General features: G+C 40.9%; 1 protein-coding gene across 10 annotated transcripts in view; it reads left to right on the top strand.

Annotated features, from left to right (window-relative positions):
* Nucleotides 1-19,520, top strand: part of ano1a (anoctamin 1, calcium activated chloride channel a) — a 238,286-nt gene that overhangs the window by 136,900 nt on the left and 81,866 nt on the right. For 4 of the 10 annotated variants that reach the window (XM_043705340.1, XM_043705343.1, XM_043705338.1 and 1 more), the window contains 7 exons: nucleotides 3,510-3,592; nucleotides 3,713-3,724; nucleotides 7,791-7,865; nucleotides 8,544-8,621; nucleotides 13,371-13,445; nucleotides 14,513-14,714; nucleotides 18,722-18,833. In XM_043705340.1, coding sequence (XP_043561275.1) covers nucleotides 3,510-3,592; nucleotides 3,713-3,724; nucleotides 7,791-7,865; nucleotides 8,544-8,621; nucleotides 13,371-13,445; nucleotides 14,513-14,714; nucleotides 18,722-18,833 — 637 coding nt within the window. The remainder of the gene's footprint in view (nucleotides 1-3,509; nucleotides 3,593-3,712; nucleotides 3,725-7,790; nucleotides 7,866-8,543; nucleotides 8,622-13,370; nucleotides 13,446-14,512; nucleotides 14,715-18,721; nucleotides 18,834-19,520) is intronic. The other 6 variants (XM_043705346.1, XM_043705339.1, XM_043705347.1 and 3 more) reach the window with 3 other exon arrangements.

Here is a 19,520-nt window from a genome sequence, read left to right as displayed (position 1 = left end):
AGGGAGGGGAGGGGGGGGGGGGGAAGAGAGCAGCACGGAGCACAACACGCCAGTGGGGAAGGAGATGAAGGCGATAGGTCAGGGAGGAGAGGGTGGAGTGGATAGGTGGAAAAGGAGATAGGCAGGTCGGACAAGTCCAGGCTGGTTCACTGATACTCTTTAAGAAAGGAAATTGTTGTGACGTGAGACTCCAGACCCATTGCAATGTGGTTGCTTCTAGGCAATTTGCAATGGTCAATAAATGCTGGCCCAGCAGGTGATGCCCACATGCTGTGACTGAATAATCTGCTACCCTTGCCCTTCTGGATGCTAGAGATCATGGGTTTGGAAAGTGCTATTGAAGAAGCCTTTGTGAGCTACCAAGAAGTAGTTGTTAGAGATTTACAGAAAAGGTCCTTCAGCTGGTCAAGTCTATGGTGGTCAAAAATAAGCGCCTAGCTATTCTCATTCCATTTTCCAGTCTAGTATGCTTTGACATCACAATCACACATCTAAATATTTCTTAAATGAGGGTTTCTGCTTCCCCCACCCTTCCAGGCAGAGTTGTAGATTCCCACCACACTCCAGGTGAGAGGGATTTTCCTCCCATCTCCTCTGGACCTCCTGCCCCTTCCATCAGTCTGTGTGAGTCCTAATCACCACTTCATTAAGAGGAAAAGTTCCTTCCTGTCTACCCGATCCATGCTCCTCATCATTTTCTCCATCTCAATCATGTCCCCTCATTCTCCTCTGCTCAAAGGAAAACAGCCCTAGTCTGTCCAGTCCCTTTATCGTTGATATTCGCAGGCCCAAACAACAGGGAAGAACGAGTTTACATTGGTTGAGTGAGCTGCTGCATCCTTGATGGTGTCAATCTCCTGGAATGCATTTGGAGCAAGTGGAGATTGTTCCTTCCTTGTGTATTTGTAAATGGTGGGCAGACATTATGGAATCGGGGAAGAAAGCTGTAGATTACAACAAGTAGTCAGTATTCCACTATTAATATTCCAATGGAAAATCTCCCACTGTAGTCCTCCACCTGTCACCACTACCCCTCTCCTCCAGCCCCGCCCCTACCCTACCCTGACAAATTCAGCCTGCAAATATGGGTGTGTTTATCCCCATTCAGGACCTACATCAGAATGGAGTGTAATCAATCTGGAAATAAAAACTAATTTAGTTATTATGGCTACAAATTGGTTGTTCTCAAAAACCCATCTAGTTCACTAATGTCCTTCTCGGGAAGGAAATCTGTTGAAAGTCTGGAGTCTCGTACATGGGCCAGACTCTGAGGAAGACAATATGGTTTATTCTTAACTGTCCTCTGATAGGGCTTAGGAATCCATTCAGGTCAAGGGCAGTTAGGGACGGGCAACAAATGCCCCTCCCAGTGACACCTTGTTCTCCTGAAAACAATAAGGAGAGAAAGAAATGAAAAGTTAATGTTGAGACTGAACTGCGAAATGTTAATGGAAAGATGGTTTGCTGACCTTTGGGACAGTTCGGGAGGGCAGAGGTCATGGTAAATCAACAAAAAGCAGGGAGCTTGGGGTCATGGATGTGGACGTCTGAAGTTTAACTAATCAGATTCACTCTTTGTTTTGAATCATTTGTTTTCTTTACAAATTTTAAATTTTGCCATAAATAGAGAGAATCTTCCCCTTAAATTCCAGGGAGGCAGCATGGATGTTGGATACAGAGTCTTACTTTGCTGAATACACATGTATGCTTGAGCCAAGGCAGTAATATTATTTTGATTCTGTTACAGTCACATAGTCAGAAATAGAATGTCACATCAGGTATTCCAAGTGCTTTTCCCCAGGAGACTCAGCTACATATCGCAGAGGTTATGTCAAGACTAGCTTACAAAAGATAATGGACTGTTAGCAAAACAAAAGATTTTAATGGATGATCTTAGCAGGAAGCTTGACTGGCATAGTGTAACAATTGCTAAATATTATCAAAGTTGAGCTTTGACTATTTATAAAAGAATTAAACAATGAGTGCACTTTTTATACAGAGACTTTTTGACCAGTTGGTTGTTTACAGCTGCATTTTGAGGTGCAGGGACATAAGAATTCCTCAAGAAAAATGAAGTATTGAAGTACATCTCAATCATTAACCATCTGATCATTGGATAATACAATAACAGTTGTGGTGCTGACGAAACAGGAAATCTGTCTCCATGAGTTAGTGTGTGACAGATCTAGACAAGTTGAGGGATTCCTATCTGTAGCCAAGCATTTTAGAAACGATAATCCAAAGGCAACTGTTTCCCTCAAGAAAGGCAATGTTATTCTTATTGCTGGAGCTGGAGCTGCACCCATCCAGGCAAATGGAAAGTACTCCATTACATGTCTGATTTGTGCCTTGTAGATGGTGGACAGGCTTTAGAGAGTCAGGAGGTGAGTTACTCACTGCAGGATTCCTAGCCTCTGATCAGGTCTTGTCGTCATAATTTAAATGTGGCCAGCTCCATTTTGTTTCTGGTCAATGGGGATGTCCAGGATGTTGCTAATGGGGTGATTCAGTGGTCATGCCACTGAATTTCAAGGGGAAACAGTCCATAATAGTTGGTAATCTGTATGCAACAGTCTGTAATATGGATAGTTTTCCACATAGTCAGATAGTTACTTATGTTGTAGCTGTACTGGACCAGCTTGGCTAGGGCTTGAGTAAGTTCTGGAGCATGAACTTCAACACTATTGCCAGAATGTGGTCAGGACTCCCAGCCTTTGTAATATCCAGTGCCTTCAGGCATTTCTTGGTATGTGTGTGAATCAAATTGGCTGAAGACTGGTCTCTGCAGAGCTGGGGACCTCTGGAGGAGGCCAAGATGAATCATCTGCTTGGTACCTCTGGCTGAGTTTGGACACACATACTTGAGACCTTTGCTCTGATATGCTGGATGGTGTTGAAGTCCTCAGAGATAACAGCTGGAAGTATGGGTTCTTTGCAAAACATCTTCTGAAAACTTGTGTAGAAATTTGCTGTATCTTGATGAACGAATCCAGATATTTCCAATTGGGTATAAATTTTGGAATAATGCAAGTGATTGAACATTCTCCGCTGGAGTAGAGATGGCTGATATTCAGGATGTGGGAGTAGACAGCCGAAGGTCATGGAGAACGTGGGATCTGAAGCTCATCTTGTATTCAAATCTGATGCTCAGGTTGTGTAACGTCTGGTTCAGCGTCAGACGTTTTCTCGAGCCATTGTAGGGGATGGTGGCTGGGAAACTGAATTTCAAAGAGGACCATAAGCAGCGGCTCTGACCTTCATCTCAATATACTGTTACACTTCTAACATGTTTAATTCCTTCATCTGAGAAGGATTCAAATGCCATGAAACTAGTTCCAGAAGCGCACTCCACTTTTCACTGAAAAGCCTGCAGTAAAACAATGGAGGGGACCAAGAGTTATTTTAAATGTATCTGTACAAAAACTGTTTTCAGTTTATTAAACAATCTATTGTTTTTAATTTATTTCTGAGACAGGCAGTGTTTTAACAGAGTACTATTTTACTTCCAGCTGCCATGTTTATGGAACACTGGAAAAGATGCCAAATGAGGCTCATCTCCAAATGGGATCTGTCTGGGTTTGAAGAAGATGAGGTTAGCCTTCAAAATTTGTTTTCTGAAATTTCTAAATTTATATAAAATAAACTATCTTTTATCACTGTTTTTTACAGTTTAATAACTCTTGTTTCTTCTTCTGTTGCTGACGGCTTGAAGGAACGATTAAAGGTTGGAACTTTTTAAAATTAAATACTGTACACCTTTTAAAGCTTTGCCTAACTAAGCTTCTGAGTAATTCTTGTATGGGGTGGGCAGGAATATAATGTCATGTGTTTTGAAACTTTAGTGCTTTTGCTGTCCTTCCTATGTGTTCCATTGTAGGCAAGAAATGGTCATTTGGTAATCGCTAACAATTATTTTAATGTTGGGATCTTTGCCTTCGGGCTGGAAGGATTTTTCTTGTCATCCACTCAGTTATTTCAGTTGGGTAACTTTAGAATTTCAATAATGATGATGAAACAGAGTGCAGCAATGTTCAGTTACTTTAGAAATGGAGTCTGATTTTAATTGTTAGTAGTTTAGAACATAGAATGTTACAGCTCAGTACAGGCCCTTTGGTCCCGATGTTGCATCGACCTATGAAACTAATCTGAAACCCATCTATCCTACACTATTCCATTCTCGTTCATATGCCGATCCAGTGACCATTTAAATGCCTGTAAAGTTGGCGAGTCTACAACTGTTGCAGGCAGTGCGTTCCATGCCCCTACTTCTATCTGAGTAAGAAAACTACCTATGATATGGGGTGGCATGATGGCTCAGTGGTTAACACTGCTGCCTCACAGCGCCAGGGACCTGGGTTCAATTCCCGCCTCAGGCAACTGTCTGTGTGGACATAGACTTCTCCCCGTGTCTGGGTGGGTTTCCTCCGGGTGCTCCAGTTTCCTCCCACAGTCCAAAGATGTCCAGGTTAGGTGAATTGGCTGTGCTAAATTGCTCGTAGTGTTAGGTGCATTAGTCAGGGGTGAATGTGGGGAATGGGTCTGGGTGGATTATTCTTCGGAGGGTCAGTGTGGACTTGTTGGGCCGAAGAGCCTATTTCCACACTGTAGGGAATCTAATCGCATATCTGTCTCACATCTATCGCCCTCAATTGAAGTCTCTGTCCACCCCACCGTGCTAGCCATCACCATCTCAGGAAAAAGGCTCTCCCTGTCTATCCTATCTAACTCTGATTATCTTATGTTTCAATTAAGTCAGCTCTCAACCTTCTCTCTAACGAAAATAGCCTCCAGTCCCTCAGCCTTTCCTCCTAAGACCTTCCCTCTATATTAGGCAACATCCTAGTACAAATTCTCTGAACCCTTTCCAAAACTTCCACATCCTTCCTATAATGCGGTGACCAGAACTGTGTGCAATACTCCAAGTGTAGCCCCACCAGAGTTTTGTGCAGCTACAGTATGACTTCGTGGCTCTGAAACTCGATCCTTCTACTAATAAAAGTTAACACACCATATGCCCCCTTAACAACCTTATCAACCTGGGTGGCAACTTTTGAGGATCTATGCACGTGGACACTGAGATCCCATTGCTCATCCACACTACCAAGCATTTTACCATTAGCCCAGTACTATGCATTCCTGTTACTCCTTCCAAAGTGAATCACCTCACACTTGTCCGCATTAAACTCAATTTGCCACCTCTCAATCCAGCTCTGCAGCTTATCTCTGTCCCTCTGTAACCAATAACATCCTTCAGCGCTATCCACAACTCCACCGACCTTAGTGCCGTCTGCAAATTTACTAACCCACCTCCTACGCCCTCATCCGGGTCGTTTATAAAAATGACAAACAGCAGTGGACCCAAAACCGATCCTTGTGGTACACCATGAGTAACTGAACTCCAGGATGGACATTTCCCATCAACCACCACCCTGTCTTTCAGCTAGCCAATTTTTGATCCAAACTACCAAATCACCCTCAATCCCGTGCCTCTGTATTTTGCGCAATAGCCTATTGTGGGGAACCTGATCAAAGCCTTAATGAAATCCATACATATCAACAACCTCATCCACCTGTCTGGTCACCTTCTCAAAGAACTCAATAAGGTTTGTGAGGCACAACCTACCCTTCACAAAACTGTTGGACTATCCCTAATCAACTTATTCCTATCGAGATTATTATAAATCCTATATATATTATATCCTTTTCCAACACTTCACCTACAATCAAAGTAAGGCTCACTGGTCTATAATTACCAGGGTTGTTCTGACTCTCCTTCTTGAACAGGGGAACCACATTTGCTATCCTCCAGTCTTCTGGCACTATTCCTGTAGACAATGATGACAAAGATCAAAGCCAAAGGCTCGGCAATCTCTTCCCTGGCTTCCCAGTGAATCCTCAGATAAATCCTAAGCAGCCCAGAAGTTTATCTATTTTCACACTTTCTAACACCACCTCCTTCTGAACCTCGATTCCATCTCGTCTCGTAGTCTGTTTCTCCCTATTCTTTCGACAACATTGTCGTCTTCAAGTGTGAATACTGGCGAAAAATATTCATTTAGCGCTTCCCCTATCTCCTGTTCCTCCACGCACAACTTCCCATTACTGTCCTTGATTGGCCCTAATCTTATTTTAGTCTGTTTTTTTATTCCTGACATACCTATAGAAAGCTTTGAGGTTTTCCCTGATCCTACCTACCAAAGACTTCTCATGTCCCCTCCTGGCTCTTTTTAGCTCTCTCTTTAGGTATTTCCTGCCTAACATGTTACACTCAAGCACCCTAACTGAGCCTTCATGTATCATTCTAACATAAGTCGCCTTCTTCCTCTTGACAAGAGATTCAACTTCCTTAGTAAACCACGGCTCCCTCACTCGACCACTTCCTCCCTGCCTCACAGGTACATACTTATCAAGGACATGCAGTAGCTGTTCCTTGAACAGGTTCCACATTTCAATCCAAAAGAGAAAATGCTGGAAAATCTCAGCACGTCTGGCAGCATCTGTAAGGAGAGAAAAGAGCTGATGTTTAGAGTCTAACTGACCCTTTGTCAAAGCTAAAAAAAAAGGAGAAATAGGGAGGTATTTATACTAGGTTGAGAGAAGGGGAGTCATGGATCCAGAAGCAAAGGTAGCAATAAAGAGGTGATAATAGTGCATAGAGAGATTATAGGGAGATTAGGAGCTGTGAATGACCAAAGCTGAAGCCAGTGCTGTGAGACAAAATATGTGGGGGATGGGTGAAACAGATGCAAAATAAAAAGCAGGGGAGAAGGGTAGCAAAGGGGGAAGAGGAGAGGAAAAAGAGAGTGGGGAGCGAGAGAAAGAGACACAATCAAAAAATGTGTTGCAGAACAATGAAAAAAAATTTAAAAATGGAAAAATAAAATAAACGAAATAAAATTATGGAGCAGAATGAAAACTGAGGGGTCGAGATGGGATAATCATCTGAAGTTGTTGAATTCAATGTTAAGACCGGCAGGCTGTAACGTGCCTAGTCAGAAAATGAGATGCTGTTCCTCTAGTTTGCGTTAGGTGGGCAATAACATAACAGGTTGAAAATAACTGAAATGGTTAGGTGAGTATTTAGGGTGAAGCAGTAACTAGTGGGATGGGGATTGGGGGAGCTTTCATCTCCTGTCTGTGTCCTGTCTGTTGCCTCTAGTGTCCATTTGGGTGTCTGCACTGTCAATATCAGATCAGCAATAGCCAAATAAAGCTGTCTGCAACGTGAGCTTTACCCCAGACGTCGTCTCTCCCAGTAAATTTATTCTCCATTATGAACTTGCCATATGGTCCATGACTAGAGATTGAATTACTTTTACCTCAACAATAGCTAATTAATAGATTCCTGAAAGAATTATTGCTAGCAGTGAGATGCCTGTGTTTTTCAGTGAGAAAAGGGCAAATAAAACTAAGATGGAGCCTTCAGTAAGCGTCGTTTATTGATTATAGAGGCAAATGTGTTGAGCATCATCAAACGAAACAATTGGCTTCGACTCGTTTTGAGGAGTTTTTGAAAATGTTGCTTCCGTTTACGTAAAACATGAGTCATCCCCTTTTTATTGACACACAGGCAATCCAAAGTTGGTGAGGTTTAATAAAATAAACAATTTTTTGCTTATGCATCCAAATATAATTTGAGCTCCCAATGATTGTAATAGATGATGTAATAGAATATGGGCATTCAATGGCTGGAAAGGTTTAAAGAAGACAAATTAATATATTTTCAATTGCTTTCTCTTAATTTGAAAATGCTAAGATTTTTGGTTCTCTTTCTCTTTGGAAACACACAGGATCATCCACGACCTGACTATGAGGCCAAGGTTCTGAATAAAGTTTTGAAGAAAGAACTCGAAAAGAAGGAAGAGGTATGAATGAACTTTCTAACGAGTAAGCTTTGCATTTTGTCTTTAGACTTGGTAAAATGTTTGGCAGTTTCCAAGTAGATCTTCGTACAGAATTTTTGTGTATGCAACTTCAATTGATTTGCGTATCTTTCCAAGAAAAATGATAGTTACTCTAGTTGTCTGTTGATTATTGAGTGCCTTTATTAAAATGCTTGATATTCATGGATTGTTTAATATAGTCCATTGTAACAATGCCAGTTTACATCTAAGATTAGTTTGAATCCTATCCAGTGTATTGAGCCTTCTCCCTGAGCAATTGGGAGCACAGCCCAGTATGAGACTGATGCTGCCTATTGTGATTGCTGGGAGATGTCTTGTCAAAAGCTGGTTAAATCAAGGAGAAAAATCTACTCTTTTTACACTAGGGAGTCTTTGAGTCGAGGATAATATACATTGTCGAATGTTTCACTGTTGATTGGCACATTCTCAACATGTCCTGAATGAGTTTGATGCTAAAGCTGTTTTAAAATGGATTTCACCATGTTGAGTCCAGGAGGAAAGTTTATCCCCTTTCATTCTCCTCCAAAAGAGAATCAATAAGTTAAATAACTTGGTTTTGGATCCCGTTGTAGTCTGTGATGATGCTGTGTGACTGAATGTAATCCTTCCTATGTGGTCCTTTTCTCTGCCTGACCTCAGAAGTCATCGGAACCAGTCGAAGAACAGCCAAACAAATGGAAAAACAGAGTTTGGTCTGCCATGGCCGGGGTGAAATTGGTACAAGTTGAAAATAAAACTGCTTATTCTTTTCTCCCAAGTTTGTTCAGAAAGACATTGGCCAAGCTTATTTACTTCAAAGCTATTTTTCATTGTAGTAAAGTATACATCTAATGTCAGCTCCTATTTCAACTCCATACCACAATACAATTAGAGCAAATAACTATTTGAGGTTCAGTTCACTGTCAGGAAATAGAATCAATGAAGAAATTAGTTTTCCTTGTTTAGGATGTTGGTTTAAAGTGCTTCCTTTTAGGATTACCAACATCCACTAGGGGTCATTGGTTTGGCTTGTATTTCTGACCCACCACGAAGGTCCCATTCATAACCGAGCTCCATTAATTAAGATGAAATGACTGTTCCACAAATGAATTAGTGATTTATTTAAACCAAAAATGATCTAAATTTTGAAGGAGTATAATCCTATTTGCAGTGCCAGTCTTTCTCAACAAGCTATACGTTTCCAAAGCTTTTTCACATTGTATCGAATGTATCTGATAGTTGGTAATATAGCAAATTTAGAATGGCTGTGCATGTGAGTGATTGTGTAGACACGTTTTAATTCAGTTTTGTTCCAAGTCACCTTGGTTTGGTTGCCACTGTGCATGTCCTAGTGACCTTTGTGCACCATGTGACGCATGACTAGTATTGTAGTAGCTTCATGTGTTGTCGTTACTCAGGGGCTTACATGTGCTAAGCTTCCCATTTTGATGTTTGTCCTCATTGATATCATGTATTAGTCATGTCAAAAAGCTTGAATTTGCATCCACCTGATAAGGCCTCTAAACAATACTGATGTCCTATAAATACTTTTAATGGAAAAAGTGACAACATAGCTGTCCCATGAATTAAAAGGAAAGTGAACTGGCAGCAATCTCCTCTAAAATCGTGAAGAGCTGAATGTGCGAAGCAACTTCATTCAATCATATAATTCACTACTTTAATTTGACATTCATACTTCAGAGTCATCAGAAAGAGGGGTAACTTATCTTTGTTTGGATGTTTATATGAAGTACTGATACCATCTTCATGTCTCTTTCTGCACGCACTTATGAATTTACAAAAAAGTTGATAGTAAAGGTGAAGGGACATACAGGGTATTTTGGACTGAAGAATGAAGCAGTTAAATGCTGGATAAGAATCTAATTGAGATGAGTGAGATTACAGATGCTCAAATCACAAATTGATACTGTTTAATAAGATCATTAAAAACCAATGCGATGTTGGAGTTCATTTAAGGAAGGATGACAGGGAAGTTATGTTAGACTTGTGTGGAATCTTGACCAGACCACCCTTGGAGAATTATAAAAGCTACTGGTCTCCATATTCTATATGAAGGCCCTGGAGAATGTGCTGAAGAAATTACAGGCTCGTTCTGAAACTTGGACATTGCAAGTATCAGGATAAACAGTCTGAGGCTGTTTTCTCCCAAAGCTGACCGATGAGTAAGCAGATGTTTTGGGGATTTTTTTTTGGTTGGCAGTAACTTTGTTTTGCCTGAAGTGGAAAAATGTTTAGGTATAAATCTAACTATATCAAATAGGGTATTCAGGAGAAATGGTTTTAAAGAATGATGAGAATATAAAATATCTTGCTAAAGTAAATCACAGGAACAAATCAGGAGTGTGATGGAATACTTTCCACTTGACTGGATGGATGCAGCTCCAACAATATTAGAGGCTCAACACCAGCCAGGACAAAGCATCCCATCTGTTTGACACCACATCGACAAGCATCCATTCCCCCCCATTGATGCTCAGTAGCATCAGTGCATACCATCTACAAGATAAACTGCAGAAATTCAACTTTGACATTACCATCCAAACTTGTGACCCCCGCCACCTTGAAGCACAAGGGCAGCAGATGTGTGAGAATGCCTGTTAAACACCTGACCACTAAAATATTGGTTAGACAAAAGCTAACCATCCCTTCCTAGTCAGATTTAGTTCCAGTTCCACTCCATGAACATCAGCAACCCTGGTTATAAATGTTATTGAATCAGAATAATGAGATATTATGATACACCTCTGAATCCTGGCCTCCTGGCTCACAGGTAGATATATTATCACTGCATAGGAAGAACCTTTCCACTGTGGGTTACAGATGGGTGACGAGTATCTGTCCAAATATCCCTTAACTCGCCTAGCACCATTACCCGCTGTCTAGTTATATTTGGTCTTGAGCATTCTAGACCCATCCGGTCAGATTTCATGTCGCCTGTGGGTTCCTGGCCAAGCTGCTCACCACCCTGGCATGGAACTATTACTATTCCTTCATTGAGTCAAAATCCTGCAACTCTGTCCCTAGCAGCACTGGACACGTCAGGAATGACAGAATTTCATGAAGGTAACTCATCACTATCATCTCCAGGGTAATTAAGTTTCGACAATGCATTGGCCCAGTCAGCAATGCCCACATTCAGTGAATGATACATTTAAAAACGTTATACAGCTTTGTATTCTTCATTTCTTTATCTGAGCTACCCTTCACTGAATCAACTTGTACATTTTAAGTTAAAAATCTCGCAATGCCGGGTGATAGTCAAACAGGTTTATTTGGAAGCACTAGCTTTCCAGGTACTGCCTCTTCAGGTGGTTGTGGAGCATAAGATCATAAGACACATAATTTAGAGCAAAAGTTTAGTGTGCTGCAACTGAAATTATATATTGAAAAAGACCTGGATTGTTTAAGTGTCTCATCTTTTAGAATGACCATGTTGGTTTCAGTTCTTTCAGATGTAATTCCCAGAACTTTTTTAAAAAAAAAAGTTACATTCTCAAGTGAACTTTATCTGAGCTGACATGCTACCTATTGTTAATGTATTGAAGGTGTGAGGTGCCCTGTGAGAGATTGTCTGTGCCCCAATATTCAGACTGATTCTAATCTAAAAAAGGATTTACAGAATCTTACAAGTGTTCATGCATTTTTTGAGCAAAATGTTATTCTGCAAGTACAAATTCACCCCACAAACCCCCGTGTGTGTTTGTGGGGGGGGGGGAACGGGGTGCAGGTAGATAGTGGTGTGATATCTGTGAGAGAGTATAACCAGTATAAGTCTGAGAGGGTGCATGTTTAGATGAGTGTGGGGTGATGTGTATCAGCAATTAGCTGATGCTGCCATTGTTTAGTTTACAGGATTAATGACATGAAGCAGTTTGTAACATCTAGTTCTCCATCTTCCTAAACTTCTCAAATGAATCAAGAATACGTGACAGTTGTTCATGTGTCTATCAGCTGATGCTTCAAACTTTCACCTTTGTATCTGTCCACTTTTCAAAATTAATTTCATCATGTTTAGATATGAAAGGTATAATCCTGACTAAAACTTTGTAAAATAATTTTGGAATTTTAATTATCGGAAGAAACCGTGAATCTGGTTAGAAGTCGACAGCTAACTTTGAGCTCTGTCCTTGTATTTTTTATAACAATAACACAGGCCTTCTAAGAAACTTCCATTTTCTATAGTATTCTAATATCATTGTTTATAAAATGAACTGCATGGAAGCTGGCTGATTTGTCTGCAGTTGGTGTTGTTCTGGGCGCAATGACCAATAAGTTCAAATACTTGCCAACAATTGAACAGAAACAGTGGCAGTGTCCAAACACCATTATCAACCAATGGGGAGAAAGATAACATTTAGCTGAAGAAACATTTGGTCTAGCCAAGGCTAAATACCTTGCACGCTATTTGATCACACTTGGACAGTTCAAGGTTGGGAGGCTGAGAGAGGAGAAAGAGAGCAGAGGTCCTTCATTGTTCTCCTGCAGGATGTTTTTCACCAGTAGTGGGAGGGGAAGTAAATCCCTCGGTACTCAGGTGATGAGGTTACAGAAGGCGGAAGAGAAAACACTGCAGGACGTGCTGGAGCTCGTTGGATGTATGCGTATCTGCTGTCTCATTGACAGAGTGTCAATGCAGCATCAATCTGATGAAAGTACAGGTTTTCAGATATTTTCTAGTCCATAGTGCAAGAACATTTTACTATCTTTTAGGACAAACCATATTCAACAGACATAAAATCTAAGAAGCAATTACTTTCTCCAACTGTCCACCAAAATGTTGCAGACCTCGCTGTAAAGAAGGTCTCTGCCATTTGGCAGTGTTCTTGGTGCAGACAGGACTTTGTAATGAAACATTTCTCTTGGCATTGGAAGAATATGCTAGAGCAGGAATGAATTTTTTTAAAGGCAAAATTTCATGATCGTTAACATCAGCTTTTACTTCAGAGTTTTGAACATCAGACTTCTCCTGCAGCACACTAAAATGTACCATGGTGAAGTGAAATGTCTGGATCAAGGGGTGTGCACAGAGGGGACAGATGAAGCAGGGGAGAGGAGACTCTTGTGAAACACAAACTCCAGTGCAGACTAGTTAACTTGTTTCTGTGCTTCCGATTCTTTGTCATCTGTTCCACCCTTGACTTTTTAAGAAGTTGTTTAGAATGTTACAGTTAAAAGAAAGTATTATTAAAACACAGGAGTATGAGCTGCCAACTGGCAGTGTCAGTGAATAGGAGAATATGTTCAAGCCTAGATCAAACAACCGAGTGGAAAGGCCATTTATGTGGTGCAGGAGTCAATTATATCAAAGTGTCAACGTTAACTCAATAATGTCAGGATGAAATCTGATGGATTTCACAATTCCAATCAGACTGATTTTTCAGCAGAAGCTCCTGGCACCTTTTTGAGTTGAAACATTGCCTTGGGAGATTAACTCCTTTTTTTAAACTGGTTCTGTTTTGTGTTTAGACTGAAAAGGAGAAGCTGACTTGGAGGGATCGCACCCCAGCTTACGTCACCAATATCGTCTCTGTTCTATTTATGGTATGAATAGGAGTAGATATTTTACAAGCCTTGCTTTTCTATTTTAGATAACATTAATTAACTTTGAGACCTTGTAACATGCACGTTTACATAGCACCAAACTGAGTTAGTCAAGAATTATGCAGCACAGCTGGAGGCCATTTGGTCCATTGTACTTTTTTTAATTTGGCTCTTTTTCTTAGAGCTATCCAATTAATCCCACTCCCTTCTTTTTTCCCTATGGCCATGCAAGTTTTTTTTCCCTTTCAAGTATTATTCAATTTCCTTTTGAAAGTTGCTCTTGAATCTGCCTTCACCAGATCATTATGGTTCACTGCTCAGATAATCATGTTCCTCTAGTTTTACTCTGTATTGACAATTTATCTGAAAGCTGTGTCCTTCAATTGCTGGCCCTTTACCAGTGAAAATGCTCTCTGTTCCACACTACCTGAGCCCTCCATTTTAACTAAATGACTTGGGCTTCAACACACAGGTGCAGCAATACTTACTTTTAAAAACTTAACATTGCAATACTTCAATTGGACATTTCTTCATTCTAATTCTGCTGTATAAAGCACACGCAAAAATGAGAATTAAAACTGACCCCAGAGCTAATGAGGATGAGTTTTGAGGAAATGTTAGAAAACCACAACAATTTGAAATGAAATTGGAAATTCCTCATTAATAACTTTTTAAAAGTAGCTGCACCTGGCCACATCCTGCTAAACTCTTAGCTTTCCAACTCAGGATCATCTTTAAAGTTCTCATTGCCACCTTAAAGCTCCAATGCCACCTTTACTCATCAGATTCCTATGATCAATTCTAATCCTCACTGATTATCCAACACCCTGTAAAATACTCCGATATCTTTGAGCACTATCTAACTGCAACTTGTTCAGCTGCTCACTTAGCCAACAATAAATACAGCAATTATCATTCTATGATTGAGAATACATTTAAATTTTAATAAACTTTGTTACTACGTGCTTTTATCACTTAATTTTTTCAAAAAAACTTTTAATTTTTAAAATTTCTCTTTGAGGCACAAAAGCTCTGGATTGTTAATTAAGATTATCTGCCTTCTCCAGATTGGCCTGACTTTTGCGATAGTCTTTGGAGTGATCCTGTACAGAATCTCCATTGCAGCAGCTATGGCTGTGAGCCCTGACCCTTATGCCAGAAACAATGTCAGGGTCATTGTCACGGCTACTGCAGTTATCATCAATTTGGTGGTTATTCTCATTTTGGATGAAGTCTATGGCTCCATTGCCAGATGGCTGACAGTAATTGGTAAGGACAAGCTCTTGATGTTACCTTTCATTACCACTCACTTTACCTAGTGTTACCGAAATGTTTTAGTTTTTAATGCACACAAATGGAATTGAGCAATTTCTAAGCTCTGTTTAGAAGCACATAGGTTTATAGAGTACAAGACCGTTCAGCTCGGTGCACGAGTTCATTTGCTAAATCAAATCAATTGGATTCCTCTTGCCCCAATGCTAATATTATCTACATATAAATAGCCTTTATTTGGGTGGCTCAGTGGTTAGCACTGCTGCCACACAGCACCAAGAACCAGGATTCCATTCACCCCTCAGGCGACTGTCTGTGTAGTTTGCACATTCTCCCCATATCTGTGTGAGTTTCCTCCGGGTGCTCTGGTTTCCTTTCACAATCCAAAAACGTGCAAGTTAGGGTGGATTGGCCATGCTAAATTGCCCATAGTGTTGGGACTACATGGACTAACCGTGGGAAATGCAGGGTTATAGGGATATGCTATGGAGATGGATCTGCATGGGATGCCCTTCAGAGCATTGGTGTGCACTTAGAACATAGATCATTACAGCACAGTACAGGCCCTTTGGCCCTCTATGTTGCACAAACTTGAAGCCTATCTCCTTACACTATTCCATTTTCATCCATATTTTCATTCCATTTAAATGCCCTTAATGTTGGTGAGTCTACTACTGTTGCAGGCAGTGCATTGCACATCCCTACTACTGAGTAAAGAAACTACCTCTGACATTGTCTTATATCTATCACCCCTCAATTTAAAGGTATGTCCCCTCGTGCTAGCCATCACCTTCCAAGGAAAAAAGCTGTCATTGTCCACCCTATCTAACCCTCCGATTATCTTGTATGTCTCAATTACGTCACCCTCGACCTTCACTCTAACGAAAACAGCCTCAAATTCCTCAGCCTTTCCTAGTAACACCTTCCCTCCGTACTAGGCATCATCCTGGTAAATCTTCTCTGAACCCTTTCCAAAGCTTCCACATCCTTCCTGTAATGCAGTGACCAGAACTGTACACAATACTCCAAGTACTCCAACTTGATGGACCAAGTGGCCTTTCTCCACGCTGTAGGGATTCAATGAGAAAACCTGTCATAAATATTGCAGCTTTTTCATTTATCTGCTATTAAGAACAAAGGCTTATACTACTTACCCTTCAATGCCTGTACCACCCCTTCCACTCACTGAATCAAGCAGTAGCATGCTACTGTCTGGTATTGTAATCATTGCCTCTTTTTTTTTTGATTTTGTTTCTTTGGATACACAAAATATTTAGAGACTCTCCGATGAAATGCTGACTATAAATAAATATTCATTTCCTCCCTTAGAGCAACGTGAACCCAAAAGAAACTTTGAATATTTACATTGTTAAATTCTGCATCTGTTATGATTGGTTGCCACCAGCCTTCAGTCATGCTGACAGATGAAATGACCCCCCCCCCCTCATTTGTCAGTTGACAAGGATGGTAAACACAATGCGTTTTCACCTCTCACCCTCCATCCTCTGTGAAATTATTGGAAGTGCTGAGGATTGGATGCTAAAGGACTAATTATTTATGTCTCAGAAGTTAAAATAATTGAATCAGCAGTCACACTACACCAGGTTATAGTCCAACAGATTTCTTTAGGAGAGTGGCCCCTTCCTCACTTTGTGATTTCAAATAAACCTGTTGGACTATAACCCCTGGTGTCATGTGACTTCTGTGTCCACGCCAGTCCAACACCACCTCCACATCAAAATAGCTAAAGTTTAAATCTCTGTGGAACTTGTTCACTTGAGCACACCTTTCCTCTTAAAAGGCAGCAAAATTATGGAAGTTATACTCTAACCTGATTGACACTGCCTCCTTTTAAAGTAATCCACTTTATGCCGTCGGAAGACTTGATGGTGAATTAATTATTTAAATGTTTACCATTTACACTTGAGCCATTTGTCATTTTATGACAGTTTTGAATTAAATGGTAAATCTACAAGGTCTTTTCCCTGAGTTGGAAGAGTTCAGAACTTGACACATGTTTAGGGTGAGAGGGGAAAGATTTAAAAGGGACCTAAGAGGCAACATTTTCACAGGGTGGTGTGTGTATGGAATGAGTTGCCAGAGGAAGTAGTGGAGGTTGGTACAATTACAGCATTTAAAAGGCATCTGGATCTGTGGGGTTTAGAGAGATATGGGCCAAGTGCTGGCAAATGGGACTAGATTAATTTTGGATATCTGGTCAGCATGGGTGAGTTGGACCAAAGGGTCTGTTTCTGTGCTGCATATATATATATGCAGAATCTGATGTAAAAGCTGTCATTGGCCTGCCACCCCTTGATTTGTTCTCATTTCCCAGTATGGTCACCTGCTTATTCCAAATATTTCCTGCTATTCTTTATTGCACTGTTCAAAGGTCGGTCTGTTTTTTGTTTCTCTTTTATTTCATGGAATGTGGGTGTTGCTGGCTGGGCAAGTATTTGCTGCCTGCCCCTAATTGCCCTTGCCCTGACTGGTTTGCTAAGCTAGTTCAGAGGGCATTAAGAGTCAACCACATAGCTGTGGATGTGGAGTCATGTGTAGGCAAGACCAGGTGAGAATGGTACATTTCCTTCCATAAAGGATATTAGTGAACCAGAAGGGTTTTTACAAGAATAGGTCATGATTTCTTGGAAAAGCTTTCAATTCCAGGTTTTATGAATGAACTGAAGTCGCCTGAGAAAATGCGGTAAGGTTGAACCTGTGACCTCAAAGAATTAGCCTCGGTTTCTGGATTAATACTCAGTGACATTGCCCTAAAATCACTATCTTCCCATCTAGTCCTCTTTCCCATAAAGGCTTCAGCTTTGTCATGGCTGGGAAGTGTTTTAATTGGACCCTGAAGTTAATTGAATTGAAGAGCAGTTTGATAAGTTTATATATTGCCAGTTACTAGTACACTTTAGATTCCAGATCATAGAATGTGTACTTCTGCCATTTTGAAGTATGATAGATGCACCCAAAACTCTTCTGTGAATAAACAAGTAGTCTGTAATGTAATGGGTTATAGGAATTAGATCACTTAAAAATAAAAAAGATAAAATGACATCAGGCAGTTCAAATAGGATTCACTTGGCTGGTGGCTGGTATGAAACTATCGCCTTACCGAGAATGGCTAAACAGATTAGATTTTTCAGTCACTGGAATTTAGAGGAATGGTGGGGGATATTTTTGAACATACAAAATTCTGAGGGGACTTGACAGGGTGGATGTTGACAAGATATTTCCATAGAGAGAAAGTGAGGGCTACAGATGCTGGAGATCAGAGCTGAAAATGTGTTGCTGGAAAAGCGCAGCAGGTCAGGCAACATCCAAGGAGCAGGAGAATCGACGTTTCGGGCATAAGCCCGAAGAAGGGCTTCCTGAAGAAGGGCTTATGCCCGAAACGTCGATTCTCCTGTTCCTTGGATGCTGCCTGACCTGCTGCGCTTTTCCAGCAAGATATTTCCATGACCTGGGAGAGTCTTGAACAGGGGAACACAGCTGCAGCGTAAGGGAGCACTCCTTTAAAACTGACCTCCAACAACAACAATCTTTTTCCTATTGTGTCAGGTATGATACCACCTAAGAGTTTCCCCCCTGATTCACATTGACTACAGTTTTATTAAGACTCCTTGATGCTAAACTTGGTTAAATGATCTCAAGGGCAGCCACACTCACCTCTAGAATGCAGCTTCTTTAACTGTGCTTAGACCAAGGCTGTATAATGAGGGAAGGGGCGTGTAGAGATCTAAGCGTTTTAAGGAAATTACAGCGAAAGGCAGAGGTGAGGCCCTGCTTTGTAAGAGTTTTATATTTAATATGTTGATGGACTGAAAACTGGTGAAAGTCTGTGAAGCTGGGTGACTGGCAAGTTTAGTGAAAATTTAGATCATTGATGAGGTGGGTCCGGAGTGGTGCTGGCCAAGAGAAATTTGCCCGATTGCTGCAGACTACTGTTTTATTTTTTTATCAAATAACAATTCTATTTTGTTTTATCCCTGCTACAGAGATTCCCAAAACAGATAAAAGTTTTGAAGAAAAACTAATCTTTAAGGCTTTTCTGCTGAAGTTTGTGAATGCCTACACTCCGATCTTTTATGTTGCATTTTTCAAAGGCAGGTGAGTGCTTTTAGTACTGAATTCACACACACACGCGCGCGCACACACACACACCCCCCAACCTAGCAGGGATTCTGCAATGCGATGAAATCCCACTATATTCAAAACAAGTGGCATTATTGTCTGACACAATGTGCAATCTTGGACACTGTCACAGGTTAAACTACTGCGTTGTCTTAAGTGCAGAACTTGGAATGCTTGCTGCTTATTGCAATATTCAGTCCAATTCTAATTACTGAGACAATGCAGCAAGGACTGGACGTTCTTCAGGCTCTGGTTGATAAAGTGATGAGTAACATTTGAGAGACATGGACCAGGATGGAAGTTGGCTATTGCAGTTTGATCATTAACTCCCTTCTGTATGAGTACTCTATGGCACCAATGTGCATCAGGATTCACTTCAGCAACTCCCAAAACTGCACTCTCTAAAGGCTAGAGCTGCAAGTGCAGGGAAGCACCATCAACTGCAAGTTCTTTAAGGGGTAAAAACAATGACTGCAGATGCTGGGAACCAGATTCTGGACTCGAGGACACCTCTTCCTACTGCCCCCTCGACCATGACCCCACCCCCCATCACCAAACCATCATCTCCCAGACCATACAGAACCTCATCACCTCGGGCAATCTCCCACCCACAGCTTCCAACCTCATAGTCCGGGAACCCCGCACTGCCCGGTTCTACCCCCT

The sequence above is a fragment of the Chiloscyllium plagiosum genome, chromosome 16 (genome assembly GCF_004010195.1).
Source record: "Chiloscyllium plagiosum isolate BGI_BamShark_2017 chromosome 16, ASM401019v2, whole genome shotgun sequence".
Classification (NCBI taxonomy): domain Eukaryota; kingdom Metazoa; phylum Chordata; class Chondrichthyes; order Orectolobiformes; family Hemiscylliidae; genus Chiloscyllium; species Chiloscyllium plagiosum.
This window is presented reverse-complemented; position numbering and strand designations above follow the sequence as displayed.